The sequence below is a fragment of the Dermacentor andersoni genome, chromosome 4, assembly GCF_023375885.2.
Source record: "Dermacentor andersoni chromosome 4, qqDerAnde1_hic_scaffold, whole genome shotgun sequence".
NCBI classification, from domain to species: domain Eukaryota; kingdom Metazoa; phylum Arthropoda; class Arachnida; order Ixodida; family Ixodidae; genus Dermacentor; species Dermacentor andersoni.
In genome coordinates this window covers 32,629,816-32,655,060 of record NC_092817.1, presented here as the reverse complement: position 1 = coordinate 32,655,060, position 25,245 = coordinate 32,629,816, and the positions used below count along the sequence as shown (strand labels likewise).

The 25,245-nt window shown below is 43.8% G+C and overlaps 1 protein-coding gene across 5 annotated transcripts in view; it reads right to left on the bottom strand.

Moving 5' to 3' along the window:
• The window catches only part of LOC126536869 (MBT domain-containing protein 1-like), a 50,070-nt gene that overhangs the window by 1,074 nt on the left and 23,751 nt on the right, over positions 1-25,245 (bottom strand). For 2 of the 5 annotated variants that reach the window (XM_055073586.2, XM_050183896.3), the window contains 6 exons: positions 23,104-23,183; positions 17,738-17,972; positions 16,207-16,293; positions 11,182-11,304; positions 10,398-10,479; positions 8,195-8,366 (listed from right to left, as the gene is read on the bottom strand). In XM_055073586.2, the coding sequence (XP_054929561.1) occupies positions 8,195-8,366; positions 10,398-10,479; positions 11,182-11,304; positions 16,207-16,293; positions 17,738-17,972; positions 23,104-23,183 (779 nt within the window). The other 3 variants (XM_050183898.3, XM_055073587.2, XM_050183899.3) reach the window with 3 other exon arrangements.

The window sequence follows — 25,245 nt, the reverse complement described above, 5'->3', positions numbered from 1 at the left end:
AATATCAGTTATACGCTGGGAGTTCGTACGTGCATTCTAGAGAGCGTTCTGCCGCAATAATTTTTCAAATTGGTTCATTAGTAGCCAAGATTGAAAATTTCACTGCCGTGAACCCATGATTTCAGGAGGTGAGAGCCACTGCCAAGAGTGACTCTCTCGTCTTGCCCCGTCTAGCCTCCGCAAGCGAAATTTCATCCCTGGATTCTCCCATACCGGAGCTCGAGGATCGCGTGACGCATACATCACGGGCCCTACCTTTTTTTTCTATCTCCTTTTTCTGCGCAGTGCACTTTCGCTGATGGCGTTGTGCGCAAGCTATTGTGTTTGTCTTTTGTGCAGCACACGATTTTGCGTGCTGTGCTCGCAAAATCAGTTAGTGCTACGCGAATACTGAGGCAGATACAAGTGGTTCATAGAGCATGATCACACGCTGGAACACGCTAGAAAATTACACTTTCGTTGTCTGTGCGCGCGACCGCATGACATGGGAAGAAGCAGACAAAACAGAAGTACATCTCTATTGCTGCGGTGGGAAGTAACACAAGAACACGCAGACATTTGGTTTGTGTGTCTTATTATATCTCTAAACTTTAATTCGTCTATTCAAGCAACGGATTACACAAATTGCTTTGAATAACTCTCGAAGTCGCGCGTCACTACGGGCGATGTCACGCCAGTGTCATGTACGTAGGCACACTTGTGCGATATACGTCGACTCTCCGGCTAGTTGCGCAGTTCCCATGAGGAGAAGGGCAAACAGCATTCGGTTTGAAATTTAAGCTCTTTCCACGGCGCATAGCGATGTAATGTTTAGAAGATGGAATAGTTAGTGTGCATTGTATGCACGGCGCTTGTCAGCTCAAAATGGCCAGACCTTGTGAGGGGCCCTTTAAGAGCTTCGCTGTAGAAGTGATTACACTGGAAACTGTGGAGTACCTAATTTGCATCTGGTATTTGTCAATGCCACCATTAATAAGCACAACATTTAGGCAGAACACCTTCACAAGATGAACTACCATGTTCTGATAAAATGTTTGACGAGGCCTGGAACATTTTATACTAAACCACGCAAAGCTGCAAGCTAAGTAAGGAGCAGGCTTGTCGCCTTTGAAAAGTGTCGCAATCTCTATCCCAAAGGTATGGTGCCAGCAGTCCAGAAAATCGCAATGTGGTTCGCACAGTATCTGGCAAATGCATGTTCTTATATGCCCATAAGTAGTCTAGCATTTGGCAATAAATTGAGCAAACTAGCATGCAAAAGTAAATTGTAAGAACACTAACTTCAGCTGTTCCTGTTTCATACTTTCCTGCATGAAATGCAGCCTAATAAGATAACTGATTGGGCCTAACATCTTGAAGTACAGTTTGGCCATGTAGGATGCCTCAGTGGGGGAGGTTCTAAGTTTAATACGGCCATTTGAGTTTTTAATGTGCAGTGAGATCCCATTACTTGAGCACTTTCACATTCCACCTCTACTGAAATGTGGTCACCGCAGCTGGAAACCGAACCTTGTTTAATACGGCCGTTTGAGTTTTTAACGTGCACCGAGATCCCATTACTTTAGCACTTTTACATTCCACCTTCACTGAAATGTGGTCACCACAGCTGGAAGCTGAACCTTGTTTAATACGGCCATTTGAGTTTTCAATGTGCACTGAGATCCCATTACTTGAGCACTTTCACATTCCACCTCCATTGAAAAGTGGTCGCCGCAGCTGGAAGCTGAACCTTGTTTAATACGGCCGTTTGAGTTTTTAATGTGCACTGAGATCCCATTACTTGAGCACTTTCACATTCCACCTCCACTGAAAAGTGGTCACCACAGCTGGAAGCTGAACCTTGTTTAATACGGCCGTTTGAGTTTTTAATGTGCACTGAGATCCCATTACTTGAGCACTTTCACATTCCACCTCCACTGAAATGTGGTCACCGCAGCTGGAAGCTGAACCTTGTGGGGAGCACTTGCTCTCAATACCTCCCGCATACTCAAGTCGTTCCGTTCACACGTGGTGGATGCGTCGAGCCAGCGTAGACACGGGAGAGGCACTACGCGCCCTCCCGTTCTCCGTCGCTCCCGTGATGCGCGAACCCTTTTCCCCCGCCCGGCTCGCGGGAAAAGGAGGCGTATCCAGCAGGCGAGTGGGACCTCCCCTCGCAAAAGGTACAAAGGCATAAAACTGCGCCACCAGGGGAGACCCTCTCTCTCTGACGCCAGACACCTAAGCTGCGGGACTGGATCAGCTGCCGCAACCCGTGAGCGACCTCGTTTGCCTGACTACTCCAGGCAATGAGGCAAGCCTATTTATTACTTATAGCAGAGAGGACTTCCCTCTGCCAGTGTTTTATATTGCTGGTAGCTATAAACGTTGTTACAGTTTATGCCGCTGGTTGCCCTATTCGTTCGAACCCGACGTAGCCGCGATTGCCGCACTATGGGTTGGGGAGCACCACGGAGCAACTGTGCGGGGATAGATCTGGAGCTTGCCTTCAGCTTTAGCCGCACGCAGAGTGGAACCCCCACAACCTATGACATGCTTAGCAACAGAATGCCATCCCCACTAAGCCAACATGGCAGCTCACAAGGCCTAAAGTGGCAACAACACAGAACATATTTCCAACATAAGTTTTTGCGTGGCAATATCTGTCATTTAACGTTGCAGTGTTCATTTAACATCAGGCAATGACAGCATTATCACAGTCAAAATGAGCATAATTCGACCATGATGCCAGTAATTGTGTGTAACATACTTCAGCCAAAATAATAGTGCAGTCAAATAAACATGCTGATGCCAGGCAACAATGCGCGAAACATGCGTAAAAAATATGTTACAAATGTTTCCCGTTCAAAGGCAACAGTGACCTTCCACTTTGCCTTCCACTGACCTTCCACAAGTTCAGCACTTAGTTGTACTAAGCACAGCAAAGCGATGCATGTGGCTGTACAAGCAGCACTGTGCGCCAGCAATGGAATTGACAGCAGCCCCGAAGAGCACATTGGGAGCCTCTACCCCAAAAAGGTAGTCCACAATTCAGCGCAGGGACCAAAACAATTGAGGTATGCAAGTAGGTTGACAGGACGGTGCAGTGCAAGCAAAATTTACTAAAAGGTGCAAGGTGTGACAATTCAAAATAATAGTGGGCTGTACTGTGCGGCTAACACCACGTCAGTGCTGCAGTGGGTCCACAAGCAAGTGCAGTGTGCGTCTCACAGGCAAAGTATGGTAGGCACGCTTCAGAGCGACATTTCAAAGATAGCAGTGGCAGACAGGGAGCATCATATAACTGGACAAGACCACTTTCAGCGACGTCAATTTCAGAGCCCGCCAAGAGGCTGAAACCAGCAGGAGAAGACATGAAATAACAAATTTATGTCTGGGCATTGTTCCTATGAGCTTCAAGTTACTTTCATTGCTGAATGCAATGGCAGTATAGGCAGAAGTGCCATGGCATCGAAGAATGCTTTCTGCAACTTAAGTCACTATATTATTATGCCTCTGTGACTGAAGGCTTTTTATCGTAGTTGCTTTACTTTCTGAGCTGAAGCAATCGCAAGAGACAAGTATAGTATCTATACAGTGCAAATGACTGAAATGAGGTTGCCAAGATGGGCGTGGGAGGTGACAGGGAAAGAGTCTGCAACATTTGAGCGTCATAGAATGTTTCGTACATTGCAGTAAAGTTCACGAGGAAAGACAAACAGTTTTTTTAGACACATAACACTAAAGTACAAGCTTTTTTGACGAGGAGAAAAGAAACTGCCCTAATATCCTAGACAATGACGAAGACTTCACGAAACTTGTGATGAAGGAGCGGGTGGCTGGTAGGGCAAAGAAAGCAGGGGAAACCTATAAAAATAAAGCAACGCAATTTATAAATGGAATAGTGAACGACCGATTTTCCGGACACCTTCGCGGCACCGCCACCAACCCCATAGAGTCAATATATAGTTAGTTAAATGTGGTTTAATGGCACAAAAGAGGCTAAGGCTATGCTGAAAACTAAGAACGCCTTAAATTTCGGACGCAAGAAAACTTTCGCCGTTCGATTTTCCGGACCTCTTGCCATGACCGCAGGTCAAACACGGCATTAACCGTAACCACCACTGTACGCATTTCATTATCTCACCTCCTCGAATCGGCGCTCTCGCACGCAGATCCGCTGCAACACTAGGCCTAGATACTTTGACATTTGCTACCAAGCTTCTTTCTGTTCGATGCCATGTTTTTCATTGAAATAATTTGCCGTTGTTAGCAATGGCGCCGACTGGTGCCTTTGTATTCCTCGCCAATGTCTTGGAAGCTCATAAAGCCTGACGCGTTGTTAAATGCCGGTTTCTGAAAGTCAGCCTCACCTCAATACAGAAATGTTACGCAGTGAAGCATACACGAAGTATTGCAGGAAAGCATACAAAGAGTGGGAAAGGGTAATTGTCTCGGGATTCTGCATGCACTCCTTGATTATCCACGCGTGCACCCGCCGTCACCTATGCCGTCACCTGAGCCCTTGATGGCAGTAAAAGACATGCATTCGTTTTTTTCCTGGACGGCCTGACTTTTTCTGAAGTTTCCGCGGCCTCTAGGAGGTCAGAAAAATCGGACGTTGACTGTATAACAGATGGAAGCCACCATTCCCTCAAATTCCTGTAAAAAAATTTCATTAAATTCCAAGGTTTCACGTGCCAAAACCATGATACGATTATGAGGCACAATGTAGTGGACTCTGGAATAATATTGACCATCTGAGGTTCCTTAACCTGCACCTAAATTTCTGTATACGAGTGTTTTTGCATTTTGACCTGGTCGAAATGCGGCTGCCCCGGCCGAAATTGAAGCTGCGATCCTGAGCCCAGAAGCACATTGCCATAGCCACTCGGCTACTGTGGTGGGTCAAATTCCTGTGAAATGGACAGCATGTAATAATAGGAGATAGATAACACCGTGAGGGACCTTTTGATTGTGAGTTACGAGGACAGCGAGTTACGAGGAATGAGGAATGTTGTAGTGGAGTTCTAGATCAAGTTCGACAGCCCGGGGTTATGTAATGTGCACCCAAAGCATGGTACACAAGTGTTTCCTTCATTCTGACCCTATCAGAATGCAGTCACCGGAGAACATGTTGAGTTTTTATAGCAATAACCCCACTTGTGTACTTGTAGGTCATAATAAAACATAACATACTAAAAAAAAAAATTCAGCATGCAGTATTTAACCATAGTGCGCAGGTTAAAATGTAAAAGCCTCAGCCAAACAATTTTAGCAGCAACTTAGCAAGACAGTAACAGTAAGTAAGAAAGAAAGGAAGAAAGAAAGAAAGATTGCAATTAACAAGCAGAAAGCAGTTAAAGAGAACCAAAGACTGAAATGTATTTCATATGTGTGGAAAGAGAAGCAGTGTTGAAGTAAGCGCATGACACCACTTTCTGTGCCAAGAGCAGACTCGGAATAAGAAAAAAAGAATGTTAGAAATTATTCATACACTAAATTAAACATTTGTGTGCTGCCTTTCATGTCAATTTTTTGGGACACAATGCTCTAAGTTCTTGTTTATCTATTCAAATTTATCACAACGAAAAATATACACGTGCAATTTTTTAGAAAACCACCTGCAGGGTCCTATCCATGGAGCTTTCCAGCACTTGTGTTGAAGCCAAAACACACTATTCTATGGGCTAACACAGACACAGGATGAAGTCAAGCACTGCCACTACTTTTTCCATTAGCTAGTGCTTAACTTCAAGTAAGCGTCAAGGGTAAGAAGTTACATGAAGTTTTCTTTTCGTACCTATAGTACTATATCAGTGTCAGCCAAGCAAGCCTGTCATCTTATAACTTCCAGGATGTCAGCAGGATGTCGGCGAACAGCCATGTCAATTTAATGCACTTGTTGGAATGCCAAATGTGCCTCTTGTGTCAATTTTTTTTAAACCTACACACTGACAACACTGGCACATTATTTTTGTGTTAACACTTCAAGATGACGGCAATCTCAGACGGTGCTTTTCACTGTCGTTATAAGTGTATATTCAAGTGATGCAAAACTATTGGTAAATTGACTAATGGCAGTGTAAATTTTGACTATTGATAGCACTACTGACAGTACAGTCGACAGGTGTCCAATGGGAGTTGATCCCCAGACCAGGACAATTTTGTTCTTGAATTGGAAAGCTTCCCGAGATACCTATATGGGTTTCCTTTGTAGATTGCTGTGGCAATCTGGGTGAATGACAATTTTTCCCTTTCTTCAACCTTCCTTGACCTTGCAGGCTTCTGCAGAACTGATTTTCCATTAAAATGGGCTCTTATAATTCGGCAAAAAATGTCCACTATTCCAAAGTCCATTCTATATAAAAGTAGGTCTGTGACACGTTCTGAAAGGCGGACCTTCACATACCGCTGTTAAGTGTTTCATTATTGGAATCGGAAGACAGTCACAAAAGCAAGAAATACTTTAAAGTAAAATAAATAAATAAATAAATAAATAAATAAATAAATAAATAAATAAATAAAAAGCAATTTACGCGGTAATTGTACAAATGCATTAGCAGCTTGGCGCACTGTCCATTCTGCATGTGGCCAGAAAAAATTGTGCGTGGTGCACTGCAGCAAAGTATGCTGTATATGCCTCATCTAAACAATTGCCCAAAACTTTGTCTGTTGTGGACAATAGTTCGTCAATAGTAGAGTCCACCAAAAGTGGAATTAATTACATTAATAATACATACAGGCATGAACTGTATTACAATATTTCAATATGAAACCATAGACAGTCCTATTGATAGTTGTATAATTCTTAGCTAGTGATATTACCAACGATATTGCAATAACTGACTATCAGTAACACTCAGTTCATGTACAGTGAAACCTCATTAAACTGTAGTTGTTCGGACCTTGGAAAAAGTATGTACTAAACAGTAGTACTGCTTAACCGAAATAGCGTGAAATCGCCCCCTTACCTGTCAAAAGCGGAACGGAACTCGTAGAGAGTATGATGAAAGGGCAAAAAACATGCAGTATTTATTCATTTAGCACGACAAAAGTCTTATTTTCGTTTGATGCTGCGGTGGCCTAGCAGCGATGACAGTGGCCTCAAGCTCCCTTAAGCTGCGAGTTAGCTTTTCCGCCAGCCCTCTCTTCTCAGCAAACACCCGCATGAGGCTGATATAACGTGCAGGTTCTGCCACTGTCGGGCCTGCATCGCCCGTGCTGTCGCTTTTCGTGTCGTCCTCATCACTGTCGTTAGGTGACACTTCGGCAATAACAGAGGCAACAATGGCGAAAAGTCAAACCTCGAAAAGTTGAACCTCGTAGCCGACATGTTTTCATGGTTCCAGCAGCACTGCTGAACATCTTCTCCTTCACATTCCAAATGCCACACACTATAGTCAACGGTAGATTCCTCTCCCATGCCAGTGCCGATTTCGTGCCACGTTCGATAGCACGAACGATGTCCAATTTTTCTTTTATCCTGAGCACCAGGTTTTTGTCCTAGCTTGCACGTCGCCACAACACAGGCCACCACTAGCCAGGCACAACAGTCTCTGGCTCGACAATGAAAAGATGTTAATGTAGCTTCACCCTTCCAAGCGGCCTCTGCGTTTGTGCGTGAAAGCCGTTCTGATCTCTGAGGCTCGTTCTTCTGCCTGGCCAACCTACCACTATGATTGCAAACACTACGTGTTGACCAATACATATGCAATAAGCTGGCACGGTTTACGCGGATACAAAACGCATTATATTCAATGGCCGCTGAGCTGGGGATTTGACTTTACTACTTTTAACACAAAACTACTGTTTAAGCGGGTACAGTTTAACAAGGTTTTACTGTAATAGGGAATAGGGAAACCCCTCCAAGTTTACATTGCAGTGTTTATGTGTGGTATGTCGCGTGATTATACATAATTTATCGATAGTGCAATGCTGATAGTACTATTGATAGTTCATAGTGAATCAACTATTGACAGTTTTGCGTCACTAGTATACGCATGACGATCAATGAGAGAAGCAATCAGGTACTTTGCAGAATCAATAAGTCAGTTGAGGCAAAATACTCTACTATGCCAATTGCCTTCAGCTACTCCTCCAACACCAAAAATTGCCGGCTAGCACAAATTCTCGCAACTGTCTCGCTATGCGCAAGCGCAAGAGCGCCAAGGAGCCCATTATTTGCGCGGGCCACCATCGACAGAGGCCGCACCTGCCGACAGAAGCCCTGGCAGTAGGCAGCGCAGTCATTGAGCCGCAGGAAGCGGGCCACGTGTGCCACACCCCAGCGCCGGGGGTGCAAGCTGCTCAGGGACACGCTCAGCCCAAGGCCACCTCGCGTCTGCACTCGTTCCTCTTCCACTTCCTCGCCTACTTCCAACGGCCTGTGCAGATGGTTAAGAAACACCGCTCCTATGCACTGCCTTCACCTGTGGTGCGGAAGAACCACGTCACGTGTTCCTAGCGGTAGTTCCAAGCATTAAAAAGAACATGAACTGGAGAAGATGTGTGTCTGACCCTGTCCTTGTCCTGAGGAAAAAAAAACAAAAGAGGGAGAATGCAGATGGGCTGTAGAGATCAGCACGTCATGGTGGAGCACTTTGTTTCTCAATGCTTTATTTTTTCTCCGTCTTTCTTCATCGCTCCCTGAAGTAATTTTAAACACTGTTAAACACCTTGTATTCCTTAGCATTCACCATATTTCATGTTCAGCTTTTTCTTCAGTTCCGGTAGTTAAAGTGGTCAAACATCAAATGTGCAATTTTGACCTCACAAGAAGAATGAGTGGCTGCTTAGCCACTGCAGCAAATTAAGAGAAAACTAAGCTCCGGCAAGGCGCTTTTTCTTTTCCTTTACTTTCTTTTTCTTATTTTTGCTTGGCAAAATGTCAAAAAACAGAGGTGAGCAGATATTGCTGAGTCAATGTTTACGTATTTCTTTTATTTGCAGGTGCTGTCCTGACCGTCAGTGCCTGAAATTTTGGACATGATTTTGGATGTGGTTCACTACATCCAAAAAGCTTCTATGCCAACGAGGTTCGCTGTAGTAAAGCAAGAGCACTAAATCAAAAACTCAACCCCAGCGCCTTGTCCTGTAACACAATCTGAAATAGCTGAGTACTTACTACTACTACTACTACTACTACTACTACTACTACTACTACTACTACTATTATTATTATTATTATTATTAATGACGTTCAACATTCTAAATCCACACTATAGGCCAGTTTCCTATGCTCCTGTTTACACATAAAACAAAGAATGATGCAGGTACTGAATGTGAACATTTTTACAATCTACAAGTATGGTCACAATCTCCACCTTCTGGCTTGTGTCTTTTCTGTCTCGTTTACAAACAAAAACATTTTAAGCCTCTCCATAGACAAAAGTTGGTCCTGGCCAAAAGGAATACGAATAGGTGAATATGCATGCCTGACCCTGTCCTTGTTATGAGGGGAAAAAAAGAATACAGATAAGCTGTAGAGATAAGCACATCACGGAGGAAAGCTTTGTCGCTCAATGTATTTTGTCTTCCAAATCAATTTTAAACACCTGTATTCCTTAGCACACACTATATTTTTTGTTCAATTGTTTCACAGCAAATACTCTAGCACTAAGCACAAGTGAGCTCCTACTGTACACATCTGCATGATCAAGCGAATAGTATATGCTTACATAGCGAAAGGGAGCATTTCGTGAACTTTTCAATTACCATTGCACACAACCTCTGCATTGTTATGGCCACTGCAGTACTGACATGGTAGCATGTTTCTCAATGCACAACACTTGCCACACTGAACCGTCAAGTAGCTAGGCACAGTAGACTGGAGACTTCTCTATCGTGCACCACCTTCGATACTCATAAATCTGCATGGTGCAGAAAACCAGCAACCAGACACAGTCCCTGTTACACCAGGCTATGATGCAGTGCTGTATCCTTGCCCTGCTACCAGCTGCCACATAAAACTCCCTTTTATCTGTTTTTAGCTGCCCATAAGGCTCTCAGATTGCACCTTCCAGCTTGTGGATGGCTAAACCAGATTGTCAATCCATCCTCTTTTCTATAAATATGCGCGTAACGTAATATGTGCAAATATGCATACAGACAATATGTAAATACACAGACATTTCCACCTCTTTCATGGTTAAAAAGAGGGTTCTCGCTTGTCCAGTACTATAGACTCTCCAACATATGCATTAGAATGCATAAGATTCTTAGATGACATTTGAAAGACTTGTAGCCTTCTGTTTTGTTTCATAACTGTTTGCTCAACTTTTTTTTTTTTTTTAATGGCTGCCTTTGTGGAACATTTTCGAAGCGTACTGCTGAGTATAGAAAGGTTACTCATTTCCGAGTCCCACATGGCTGCAGATGCCTCGCAATACACCCAGGGCTGCCCAGGGCCAGCTCACCTCATGGCTGCAGCGGACTGTGGGCTGACACCGATACTGGTGTCCGAGCGGTTCAGGGCACTTGCATCAGATGACGACGTGACTGCAAAATACACATGGCACTGCTTGACACGGCCTAACGTACAGTTCCATTAACAACCACTAACTGAGGGAGAGGACAAAACTGTTGAAAGAACACGAAAACAAACTTAAAGGAACACTATAAACAGATGTGTGAAGTCAAGCTAGAATGGCAGATTATGCTTCTGTCGCATAAGGTACGCCAGTCTTACTGTGAGCATGACCAGTTTTGCTTGACGCTTGATGAGCCAGATGTGGCCCAAGAAAGTAAAGACCTGTGGCAACACTATCTTGAAATTTCTCTGCCAGCCTCTTATGATATCACAGGATTTAACAGCGCCTGCTCATGGAGAGCTAGCCACCTGTTGATACAGAATAATAAAGCCACTTTCCAAAGCAAGTGAAGGATAAACCTTGCAGCTTTTGTTAGCCTTACAAAGTGGTGTTCAGCAGGGACCTTCTTTGTAAATTTCATGCAGCTCTGTTTAGCCACTTCAGTCCTCACAGCAAGCATGATTTCTTTCTGCAGCACATGACACCAAGACTGGCATTAACAGTCTGCATAAAACCAATATGTTCTTTCCATTTATGAACTCATGTCTTTTTCTCTCTTTTTTCAGCAGGCACTTTCATATTGATAATAGTTGTAAATGAAGACAAAACTGAGCAGCTGAAAGACATAGAAGATGCCCTATTAGGATTGTCTACTGCACTATCATCTCACCCATGTCATCGATATCAGCTTTGACGTGGACGTCGTCGTCGCCATAGAGATCATCACCGGGAGATCCACCTTTGATGGTTCCCCCACTCTTGCGGCTTCCAGGCATGAAGCGCATCTTCTTTTCTGCATGGGGGCGGTTTGTCCCAGATGTCAGCAAAGTGGCGGGCAAAAATGAACCGCACTCCTCACACGAATGTGCATGATTGGGGGAGAGGAAAGCTGCACAATGCGGGGCAAGCAGAAGCCCTCCAAGTAGAAGCCCTCCAAGTCATGCACACACTGGTCATACAACCTTGCTAATGTGCGCCCAGCAAACAAGCATTCAGTTCAACCTTCTGCCACAGCAAAAGACGCAAGAGAAAGCACAAGCACCAACACCATGAATGCATTCCCGCCTGAACACCATGCCGCAAGGGAAAGGTGCAGCTACGTTTCAGTGCTCGCAGCTTTTCGAGGCAAACAGCTGTTAAGCTAACAGCACCAAATTTAGAAAAAAAAAATTTAATTACGCCAAGTGACTTCGATGACGGAGTAAATTCCCGCAGAGTTTGTGCCTGGTGCACTAAGCACAGCATCTCGGTTATAAAAGTGCACAAAGCTCTGTTTACATGCCATGCCACATAACGGCAGCCCGCCAATGCTTTAGAGCAATGATGCAAATGCGCGAAATGCATAAATGTCTCAGTGCAGCCAGCCTTCCAATTTTTGTCCATGTCCACTCACTGTGCAAATGAAGGAAAGGTGTGGTGTGGGGTGGTCACATCAACATGAAGAGATAACAACATGTCAAACTGAGTGTCGCTGTTTTCAAACACAGCCGCTTCCAGGCATAAATAATGGAACAAGGCTATATAAGTACTCAACCTGGCATGCCTTTTGTCCTACCGGTTTGCACTTGTATACAGCCAACTTTTCCTGATGACAAAATAAGAAATGTTTCGCATGTACGTCTACAGTTACTCAACCATTGGGTCATGCCTTCAGTGGCCATCTGCAGTGAGGCAGGGGAAAAATACTTTGCACCTGTGGCAGAGGTCTAGGCCCATAGTATGAAGGTCTGCTGCCACGATTACCATTACAGAATCACTTCAACGTGATACAAAGGCACAGCAAATTTTATGCCAAGGATATCCAGAGATGAGGTGCACACGTGTTTCTCTAACTGTTGATGAGTTCGGTGCAGATTGCTTTATTTTTACAGTGCAGCCCCCCCCCCCTCCCCCCCCCCCAAAAAAAAAATTCACTACACAAGCTCTCTAATCCTGCTTGGCTTAACACGCTCAGTCAGACCCACCAGTACTACATATGATTAACTTGAAAAACATTAACCCTTTAACTAAAAAAAAAAAAAAAACATAGAAGTCACTGTAAAACAAAATTTTAATGAATAGTTAATTTTGGAACACGTGTTGTCACTAATCTTCATAAGAGTATGTCCTGGTGACAAGGTCATGGCGGCTATTGGAAACAAACGTTATGCTAAATTCACTTGCACACCAGTTTCAAGGTGGAGAATACTAATTTCTGAAAACTAAGACACAATTGCAGAGTAGCAGGAATTACTACCTATTCAAATTTAAAATACTCTTAATGCTATACGATAATACTGTATTTGCAGAGATACAACACAAGCACCAGTATAACACAGGGACTGGTTTTTCAAGGTCTCAGAAATGAGAGAGACGTTTAAAATGTGACCCGGCATTGGATAAGCCATAGCCAAATGCTCAAAAAGAACAGGCACGATGCACACAAGTTTTGATAGTACATGTCTGCATGGTGTTCATTTAAAAAAGAAAAAGAAAGAAAAAAAAAGAGAAAGCGCCTTTTCACTGCTATAATCACTGCCTTAAGTATTTTTTTCTGTGGACAGTGAGGGACTGGAATTAGCAAGAATGTTGTGTTAGTAGACTCATTACCTGTGTTTTCATTTTTTCTTGATAACTGAAATATAGTTCATTGCGGTTTCAGCATAGTTTCACATGTTTTATTTAACTAATACTGGTTTCGTATTTATGCACATCTTGTAGCTTATGCATGTACCTTTGTGCCATTATGTTGTATATTCTGTTACACCCTTATAAACCCTTAAAGTGGCACTCGGCTACAGTACCAATAAATAAATAAATAAATAAATAAATAAATAAATAAATAAATGATAAGCAGCGCAACTTCATGAAGTCAAGGATTTTAACACCGCATTTACTACTGTATGTGCCAATATGCCAACAGAATGGCATACAAGGCCTACTGTTGATAAGAAGACCGAGCGCAAAGTTAAGCAATGAAAACAGAACTGATTGGAGGAGTAAAAAAGATCAAAATGTTCTGGAGAAGTAGGGACATGGTGGCACATGAACTTCTGGAAGCATTTCAAGTTTTGAAATGGTTCATGATATACCAGCGATACATCTGTTCACAAAGACAGAATTCCAATTGATTGGTAGGTTTCGCTAAGTTGCACATCATAGAGGGATGACCGTACCCTTTCTTGCATGTCTGAATGGCTTTGTGATGCACAGACTTTCGTTAATTTGACTCCCATTAATTAAATTTTCGGTTAATTCAATTTGGACTGATGCTCCCGGTAGGTGCACGTGCATTTCTATGGGGAAAGATTTCTTTATTTTGATATTGAATTTTGCCCTCATCAGATAATTTGGACTTGGCTTGGTCAGCTCCCGAGTGCCTGACCCCAATTGTGACCCCAACGACTGCAGCATCTACTTGGCAGTGCTTGGAGCCAGTAAATGTGTCGAAGAAACACTATCTCTCGCTGAAAACAGATTTCCAGCCCGCCACTGACAGATTTCGAGGTGAAAATAACAGCTCAATATGAATTACTGTAGTATTTACGTGATTAGTGGGAGCCATTTTTGCAAGGACATTGGTTAAAAAATTGCCTGCTCATTAGGATTGGATACGAAATAGAAACAATGCTCACAGCACCAGCAACAAGGTATCATCGCTGTCATCAGCACAATCATCACAAGAGGCCACAAAAGCTTTTACATAAGGTGGTAATGACGACGTACCACTTTTATGCTTTCTGAAAGCTCACTCAAAAGATACATTATTTATTTGCAAGGCTACTGGGAACAGAGTCGCACACGTTTTCGGCTATCTGAAGACTTGCATGCATCGCAAGGCAAACTGGTAGAATAATTAGTCTAGGTTTGAGACACCATCCTGTTTGCTACTGTAGTGAGTTGGTCACACAATGTTGAATATCAAATGCGACTGAGCGCAATGAGGACTCCGTGTAGTGGTCTATAGACATCAATAAAGAGCTGTCCAAGATTAACAACGATGAAGATTAAGCGTAAATAAATTCTGCGAGTGAAGATAAAGTCTACATCTTATTTGTGACTGCCAGAATTGGAGGTATGCTACACGTTTTGTGTTATAAAATTAGGTACGCATTCGATTTGAGTGCCCACTGCTTTCTACTTTGGATCCCTAAAAACTCGGTGCCATGTTAGAATTCAGTAAATATTGACAAATTAAGCCAGAAGCACGTTCGGAGGTTTTTTTTCTACCTGTGCTTTTAATTTGGCTCGCCATATTATTCAATCAATACTGTCGGCCCTATCAAGGTTACGTTAATGGAATTCGATTGCATAATGAAGTGCTGACCCCCTCCCCCCCACACATACAAAGATATGAACTAGCTTTAAGTGAGCACTCAAACGGCCTGCTTTTTTTGTCCATGTTTAAGTTTCATGCTCATGTATCCTTGTTACAGGTGTGTAAAACTTGTGCATTCTGCTATTACTAGAGCTGCCTTTCTTTCATGGCTCATACACAATAATATGAAGAAAAAAAAAGTGAGGCCATGTTTGTGGCACAGCTTCAGGTATAACATGAAAGTTTAGGCCAGAAATTAGAGACAAACAAAAGTGTCATATTTGTGCAAATACAGTATTGTCTGGCTGAAGAAAATTGTGGCAATTATATGTGCACATTATATAACTTATTTTGCTTGAAGACTCCTCTTATTCTCTAGAATCACAGTTTCACATTCAAATTCTTGTTTTTCCTTTTTTAAGGCATTCTTGCTGCACAACTTAAAAAAAACAGCTGCACACACAGCATGCAAAAGAAAGAAATACAGTGAAAGCCCATTACAACAAGTTCCGTCATAGCTTACTATATACAATTGAACTGCAATATAACGAACACGAATACTACAATGAAGCATATCTGAAATGTCTCTCGCCTATATTAGCATGTCACCAATGTATGTTTAGTAGGCTGTTAAATCTGAGCGCACGAGCATTTTTGCATTTTGTTCTTAAGCTTGAGAGCTATGTATAGCAGTGAAACACCGAATTAAGCAAACAAAATCAAGTTGTGGGGTTTAACATTCCAAAACAACACACCTTCCACGAAAGGGGCCATAATGGGGTCCAGATTTATTTTGACTAGCTGAGGTTTCTTAACGCGGCACCTAAACCCAAGAAATAGGGTGTTTTTTTACTTCCTTCATCATTGGAATGCCACTATGGTCGCCAAAAAATCGTAGCTGTGACTTTGTGCATGGCAGCGCAACACCACGGCCACTGAGTTACCGCGATGGGTATTTGGCTACGTTAAATATCCAAGTCTGAAGAGGAAGAATGCTGTAGCTGCAAGAGTAACACTCATAGCAGCATGAAAAAAAGCCAATTAGCCCCACTGGTGCAATTGTATCTTCTTTTTTGATGAAAATTAAGTTACGATTGAGTGGCTTAGTGCTTATAATGCTGGTTTAAGGGCAATGATGAGTGTGGCCATAAGGAGCTACAAAAGTAGATACCAAGGTTTGGTCTCGTGAAGGGACTGTTAAAGTGACGTAACTGTTGTAGTAGCAAACACCTGTTGTAATGAGGATTGACTGCAGAACTGTTAATCCAAGTAAGGCAAAAATTAATGGAGCGAGAGCCGAGAAATGAACAGACAACAAGAAGGAGGAACATGCCGTGCATATGATGGTAGTTGGTGTCGTTAGTCTGCGTTATGGATGAAAATGCTTGCTTGACTAACTTTGGGTCGGTTCTTGAGTTCGAAACTCACTTCTGCGAGGGCCCTTGTAGCTCTGGTACTTTTTCTTCTTCTTGAGAAAGCTGGTATCTGGGAAGAAATAGAACAAGATAAACACACCTCACACGAGGCATGGCATTGGAAATGCTGCCTGACAGAAAGTTGGAATCATTCACAGTAAAATAACTGCCCTGTGTTATTTTTATTGATGCACCCATTGCCAAGAAAACCTACAGGTTGCTGAATTTGAACACCTTCATGGCCAGCAGCTTTAACCAATAAGATTATAAATCACACAGTTTATGTGTTTATGAACTGCGTGAAGCAACTTGCCATACTGATTAGATTCAAGTACACCCACAATTTTAAAAGGCACCAGGTCTTTGTGGCAAAAAAATTAAATAAAAAGAAATTGTGAACAAACTGTAGCTACTGTTGCAGGTTATGTATGTACCGATCCAGCAACATGTTAGAATAAGCAAGTATGCAGCAGGATTGTAAATTTTGCCATATGTTGAAAAAATTTTCACTTACATTTTTTTTTGTGATTCTCTCCCCTCAATTAAAACTTACATAAAGAATCATCTGCAAGATGAGATAAATGCAAATTTAGTTGTCTAGCCTGACCTCACCTGACCATTATTTAATTTGGCGATAAAAGAACTGAAAGTTCAGCACACGAATATATTGTCTAAAAAAAAAAATTTCAAACAAAGCAGATGCGAGTTTCTTCTTAATGGTCATATGCAATTAAAATATTGATTGCCCTCTAGTGCTTTCATAGCTTTACTTAGTTATCTCTGAATGCCATGTTATTGCTTTTCTTTATTACAATGAAGACATGAATGAAGGCATAATGCCTGGTGTAAGGCCTGTGCTGTGTACGAACTTGAGCAGTGTTTTTTGATATTTGTTGTGTACCTAGCAATTTTAGCAGGTTGCAGCACATTAGTTAAGGCCACCTTGCAGTAGGATGCAGTGAGCTAGGCGTTTTAGCAAGAAGTAATATGGCGTCGGAATGAAGAGGAGTTTATACTGCAAGTGAGTTCACCCTATTTTTACTGGACAGGCAGCTGGTACGTGTGCTTCAAAATTCTAAGCATTTTATGGTACGACTAGAGAGCAACGAGAGATAATTTGTCAAAGGTTCAGCTGCTTTTTGCAATAAACCTATGACCCTCGCTTGCTTATGCTGATAGTCAAAGGAGGCCAAAAGGCAGAGTGAGAGTGGCCATGGCAGAACTCGAAATAAAGTATCTTAAATTAAATTTAATTTAAGGGCTTACAGAGACCAAACCACCACATGATTGTGAGGCACGCCAGACTGGGGGACTCGCGATTAACATTAAGCCGCTGGGCCTCTTTAACGTTCACCTAAATCTAAGTACACGAGCGTTCTTGCATATTTCACCCCCATTGAAATGCTGCCCCCGATCCGGATCGAGCCCGCTACCTCGCCATACCACCGGGCTACCATTGCGAGTAGCTCAAAGCAAGTAGTGCAATGCATTGGCAACAGGCCCAAGCACAGTACCGGTCTGCCTGGGTGGTTCCAGGGGATACTGGACCATCTGGCACCAGCCAACAGGGAACAGGTCGGGGCTCTCACAGTCACACCACTGGTCATAGCTGTCCTCCCAGCCGTCAAAGTGGACCCGCAGCAGCCGGCCCACCACCTTGGTCACGCGACCAACGCAGATGAGGCGCGGCTCCATCAGGTCCACCACCTCGGCATGCATGCCCTCCTGGAAGCCATGCTTGGGTATGTCCTGCCACAAGGAGAGAAGGGTCACTTTGACACTAGACAGATTTAGTACTGGGCGCGAGATCGAGCAGAGTTGCCGCCTGGCCGGCGCTGGCTGAACCACGGGTAGTGTGGATAGCACCGCATTTCGTCTGCTATGCCCTACGTGTTTACATGTGTGCATAGGGCGTGCATATCTTTAAAGACCATTTCTTCTGCGGTTGTAGCACAGCCATAAATGCTGGTCTGCATTTTTTGACAGTGTGCAGAAACATTTACCCTTACGCTTTCGTCATTGTGTTGTATAAAATCAGTAACTGTCTATGTCCAGCAAGCGATGTGCGACCATTGCACCCTTCGTTCGCCACAATCATGCCAATTTTATTGTTGCTTTGTGTTTTGAGTAAACCCCAGAAAGCATTTTTGCTCATATTAAAGAAATCAAGTTGTGGCAGCAATATGTGAATGCCGCGCTTTAGCAGCTTTCATGTTTTCGTGTTGATCACTGCGCAAGCTCTGATACCATGCAACATGAACGTGGTGACATGAATATCGCTCAGCAGTACAACAACAACAACAACAACAACAACAACAACAACAACAACAACAACAACAATAATAATAATAATAATAATAATAATAATAATAATAATAATAATGTTAGCAAACACTCATTATTGCATCATGCCTTCTATATTACAATAAAAGCATCATAATAATTCCATAACTCTCGCTTAATGGTTATGCAGAGGCCTGGGATTTAATAATTTACTGATGAGTATTGCCTACAGGCAACATGTCAAAAAAAAATTTTTTTTTCTTGCGAGCTTCAGTACTAAGTACGAAGTTTCTGGCTAAATGTCTTCAGCCAACACTGAATGACAAGCAGCAAGTATTATTTCTTGGTTTAGAGCAAGAACACTGGACGAGAAAAGTTTGGCATGCGACACTGTATTGTGAATAGGACACAGGCCAATGCAACATATCCAGCTGCTGTGGTGTCACGCATATAAACCAAATGAAATGTACACCTATGGTTCACCTATGATGAGAGCTGTCTATACAAATTAAAAACGAAGCCTTAGGTGGCTTGGGGTGAAGCCTACTTCCAGTTTTCTGCCTGGGGTTTTCCCCCTATTGCTGAAAAATGTCTTGCAAAAAATTTTTTTGTTATTGATTATGCTTATTCTTGATGTGTTTTGCATATTTAGATAGAAAATAAACATTTTTTTCTTGATGGTTATATGTCCCGTCATTAAAGGATTAATATGTGGTTCTGATGCCATGAGGGCGAGTTTATTTTGCCTCTCAAATAAACTGTGGGCTTTTGTGTTCTGACTCGCTGCTACAAAAGGAAAACTAAAATATAGGGCATCGGTGAGGATCGTGTGTGACAGTTCTCTCTAGATGCAGAATGTCATAATCACCGAGTTGAAAGGTGGTTACTATAATTTTCTTTCACTCTTCAGTGTGGAGGTGTTAGCTGGATGGAAAACAGCAGCCATTATTAGCTGAAATAAAACAACCTAATGATTTTAGCCTCTCTAATAATTACAACTTTGTGTGTAACCCTGCAAGAGCAGCTTCGTGCTTAAATTACATGTTTTTAGTGTTACTGAGATAAAAATATTTCCATCTGAAGCAACCTGGCTATACTACTAATGTCACTCACAGTGGCGTGGCTTGCAGCGAAATAAAAAAAAGAAGGGAAGAAAAGAAACCGACATGTATGCACACAAATTCATTACGTAAAATGCACATCACCTTGATTTGCTACTTCAACTTTGTTGTACAAAGGTGCTGACGTTTTGTAACCAGTGCAAAAGTCGCAGAGAATGCGCTAATGATTAGGTTTCACAACAATTTTAGCAAAGGTGGTGGACCTTCAGCAAAACATGCAGAAAAAGCCCCAAGGAAGTGCCGAAACATACATTGTTTCACTGAGTGCCAGTCCCCCTAGTGAATGACAATTTGCGATTCTTTGAAGTAAAAAAGAAACTTTTGGTGCATTTTGGGCAAAAATGCAGCATCCGGTGGGCAACATAATCAGTTCACTGTAGTCATCACGTTTTATTACCATAATACTGGACCAAATCGTTCATGACAAAGCACTGCCATGTATATGTAAATGCGTGCCGTCGAACACCTGTCCACACTAATGCGGCAATGGTGCAGCCACCTTTAGCTCGGTCCCATGGCAAATAGTATTCTGTCCCAGCATCGTGGGGCGTCGATCCACATGCAACGCCATCCCCAAGCCGAAGAGGAGGAAGGTAGTTCCTGTTACGTCTGAGTTGTGCCTGAAGTCGCACCTGAAGTCGCACTGTCAGGTGGCGCTGGCATCTGCACGATTTCCTCTAGTACTGCACCACAACTATGGCTTCCTCTGCTGCATGTGTGCTATCCGGGCAAGCTGGATGCCAGGAGATGCAAGCCACATGGTGAAAACATCAGGCGACACGTGAGATTCTAGCGTCCCCACAGCCTCTACACTACACTCGAACACTTAATGCAGTCTAGAAAGAATGAATTGCACAAACACATTTAGTAAATACATGCATTAGAGTAAATAAACAGCTTTGAAAACTTTCAGGTTCGAGCCTTGGCTAGCTGGTCTATGGCTGGTCTTGCCGTCACCACTTCTGCCTGTTTCTCGACTAACATCACTGCTGCTGTTTCACCCGCCGCCTCAATGGGCACTCGTTAGTAGATGAGCACATGTATCTTCCTTTAACCTGGCCGCAGCTGTGCATGGCTGACCATGTGGCTGAGCGCACACGCAGCCCACATGCATTATCTCAGACGTAATCTGCAGCGGGATCCAAGATGGCTGGTGGCTTCGTATGCACTGCCTTCCCGCAAGGCCTAGTGCTAGAGGTTGTGCAATCTCAGGTTTCGCAGACATGTTGAAGCGAGAGGCGGCTCAATGTTTTTGCTCCCCTCTGCCTGTGCTCTTCATGTCAGTGTTGTCAATGACTGCAAGTGTTCGCAGTCAACAAGCGAGATCTGTTTATGTTTGCCTGTGCATGCTTGACACCGTACTTGTTACCGTATTTACTCGCATAATGAATGCACTTGCGTAATGAACGCATCCCCCACTTTTCCAATCAAGAAGTTGGTTTTTCTTTTCTTTTTCTCACATAATGATCGCACCCTAAACTTCCTGCCATGAAGTAGGAGACGCACGGTACAACTCGGCATCTGATATTGCGTCCGGCGGGCGTCATTGCGCCTGACGCCACGTGAAACGCCGAATCGTACATTTATTGCAATAGCCATTATATGGATGTTCCAGGTGCATTTTTGTCGTTGTTGCCGCATGCTGCATGATGTAGGTATGAGTGAAAGTGCACGAGAGAAGCCGACAATCGCGGCTCAATCTCGTGTGCCATCTTTCGTCGTGCAAAAGGCCCCGGAGGGGAGGGGCGGTGGCGGCATTGTACTCTGGCAACTGCATACTGCACAACTGCGCCCGAGGGGCACCGACGATCGCGCCTCAATCTCCTGTGTACAAGGAAGCAAAGCGGGAAGGAAACAGGCCGTCTTCCGTTGCGTGCATGGCACCTGGGGTGGCGCGGCACGGCGTATTACTCCAGCAGCAAACGCGGATTGCGCAGCCGTGGTGCGCCCTATCTTCAAAGCGATCTTTGTCGGGGCTGAGTCGATGGCGGCTCATACCTTCCTTTTTTTTTTTTTCATACCTTTATGCGTGCTGCATTCTTGCCGCCCACTTTGCGTTGAAGCAAAGGTTTGCAAGCTTACACAGCCGATAAAACTACTATCATTACTTCGTGTAGCTGCCTACATATTTGCTATCACAATTGATGGTTCGCATTTCGGGTGAAGCAGACTTTTTATAGGTGGCCATGGAAAAAAAGAATTGCTAAAAATTTTACCCCGCATGATGAACGCAACCCCCAACTTCGTGCATATTTTTTTTGCAAAAAAAAGTGAATTCATCATGCGAGTAAACATGATAATTTAATTAGTAAGCGAATGTTTGCTGCAACTTATATCGCTGATAAAACTATGAACGTTACTTTGTGTAGTTGTCTAATACTTTGCTATCACTATTATTACATCACCTTTCGGGCGAAACAGCGACATTCTTATTTTACTTCATGCTTGCATTTTTGTATTCATGAACATGTACCATCTCACCCAACAATTTATTTGCTAAGGTATGCTGTCTTGTAGCATATATTGATTTAACTGTTCTAAAATGTCTGGAGTCATGTAAGCAACAGGCAAGTGTGGGCAGGGTGAACTCCAGGTGAGAACAGCTTATAGACTTTCCATCGGGAGAAAGAGAGCAGCTCCTCTATCCACTATTGTGCCCGAGTACACAATGCACATGCTGTTGCTTCTGAAATGCTTTCGAACAGGCCACATGGGTTCGTAACAGTTCAGAGGGCACTTTGGCGACCCCAGGGAGCTCTTATTGGAAAGGTCTACAAGGCAAATTTCTGCTCGCAAATCGAGCCACAACTGGATGGTGATAGAAGCAATGCTGACAGCATGGTGGTTGGTGAATCAAGTGACAGTGCTGGCAGTCACCTCTTTATCTATAGGGTAACACACAGAAAATGAGCCGACATCACGAGATGCACCCCGTGCAACCACTGACTGTACAGCAGAGAATTCCATGCTAACAGCAACATCTTGATAGTTCGATCTTGGTTTACTCGAAATCCTGGATAGTTCACGAGAAGCCAACAAACAAAGACACCAAGGACAACATAGGGGAAATTAATTGTACTTACTAATTGAATTAAAGAAATTATAAATCAATGGCAATGAAAGTGGATGAAAAAAAAACCAGAGCATTGCACGCGTAATGTGAAGATGTGGGATCGTTCCCCACCTGCAACCGGTTGTCTTTTCATCCACTTTCATTACCATTAATTTATCATTTCTTTAATTCAATTAGTAAGTACAATTAATTTCCCCTATGTTGTCCTTGGTGTCTTTGTTTGTTGGCTTCTCATGATACGATTAATAATAATCGGGCCCCTCGGTTAATCCCCTTTCTTTTGGATAGTTCACAGCATTTGTATGGTTGCACAATTCAGATTTCAGCAAATGAGCAGCCAGTGCACCTCTCCCGATAATTTATGCACACTCAACATTCCACTGGTTCATTGAACATCTCTTACCTTTTTAAAAAGGGACACAGGCGCTGCGACAGACTTGGTTTGCCGAAGGTAGTCAAACCAGCGGAACTCTCCTTTGTGACCTGAGAGTTGTGGAAAGCGGAAGGGCAGATTTCAAATAGCTGCAAATAATGAGACGTTTTGGAGGCAGCAAGTCTGCTCATTCTCAAGCTTCTTGCAGGGGTTAAACGTTACAGTCACTTTTGTCTAATGCTAAATACAACTTTTCTCACTCTCGGGGGGGCGCTGCGATCGCCAGAGTGTGAAGACGTGTCCCACTTTGGCTCTTCGATGTTTTCTTTTTAGCTTGTGTGGAACTACCATTCTACGTGGTAAAACATTGAGCAACGACACTGTGAGCCCTTTCTGTGAGTGTGGTGTGCTTTTTCACGGCTCCAGTTGACGTTTTTTTTCTGGCTACGAGGACAATTGCGACGGCGACCCGCTGACCTAAGCCTAACCACGTCTGGGCCTAGCCCGAGTGCGGCCTCGGCGAGGCCGGCCAGGTGAGCACGGCATCATGTCGCCACCACAGCAACATTCGCACTCGAGTGGACCCAGCGCGGGAACTCCACGCTCACCTCAGCTTAGAGACGCCGAAAAGTTGAAGAATAGCCCCTCCAAAATGCAGACAACGCGACGAGCGAAGCGCGCAGAGAGCGTCGAAACGCCGGGTGAACGCCGAGCTGCAGCCGAAGACGCCGTGGCGCGTCCCTCGATGGAAGAGGCCAGAAGGAGGGAGTCGCAAGTGAACGACCAAATGGATATTCAGGATGACAGCGTGGACGACAACGATGATAGCAATGACGAAGACAACGAGGAGGACAACGGATGGTCCTTTTTCAGCAAGCGGAAACCAAACAGAAAAGTCAAGCCCGAACAGCTTCGCCTCGAGCGGGTAAGTCGACCTCATTTTGCACTCTCGATCAGGCCACTTAACAAGGTACACGTCCATGACATACCTAAGCAGGCTATAACAGCAGCACTAGAGATGACGGCAAGAAGTTGGGAACTTGCAGAATTGTCAATTTTCCGCTACGACCCTGCAGCGAACTGCATAAAGGTTACTGTCAGGGATGAAGAACACGCGAAGAGGCTTGCGGCGCTGACACGATTAGCTGAGAAAATGAGCGGTCGCGTTCGTACGTATGAAGTGATAATTGAAAGAACGCCAACACAGAAGGTGGGGAACAGTCGGGGAGTCATCAAGGTGCGTCCCGGCCAGACCATTGAATATATCAAGGATCACTTGAGATGCGAGACGGCAACTATCCTAGAGGCACGTCTGCTCGGGAAGACAAACATGCTGCTGCTAACATTTAATACGGAATCTCCCCCAAACAGGCTCGTGTTCGATTATGAGATCACAAGGGTGCATGAGTACAGACCGAAGGTTATAGCTTGCTACAATTGTCACGGCTTGGGACACATTGCCAAGTATTGCCCTTCAGACGAAGTGTGTAAACAGTGTGGTAGAAAACACCCTGAAGACAACGAATGCGATGAAGAGCTATTCTGTGTCGCATGCCAGAAACAGGGCCACATATCGCTAAACTCAGCATGTCCTAGCCGTGCACCGAAAGACATTAAGAAAGTCGTGCAGAACATAGAAGAAGGTCAGAGGACAGTGACCTGGTCTGAAAAAGTACTGGCGGGAACATCCACACAACCCACGCTATCCGCTCACTATGAGCAACAAATAAGAGAACTAAGAAAAGAAAATCAGCAGTTGAGAGCAATGCTGCAGCAAATACTCGCACGACTACCACCCGAGCAACGAGATACTCAACCACCGCCAACGCCACGGCAACGTGAATCACAGACGCCGGCAGACCGAGAAAAACGCACGCGTTCTAACAGTCGGGTCGGGCGATCAATTAGTCGGAAAACCACGGCAAACTCTAGAAAGCTGCAACACGCAGGACCTGCACAGACCCAGCAGAACCAGGCACCGTCAGTGCCAAAACCACTAACAGCCCAAGACTCGGCGTATGCACAGATGCTGAGCATCCTAAGGCAGGAAAGACACACTGAGACCCAGCGCCTCGAAAAGAACCTACGGGAGGAATTTCAGACAGTAACGAATGCAATACAAACTCAGATGCAGGCGATATTCACGGAAATTCAGAGAAATATTCAGAAGCA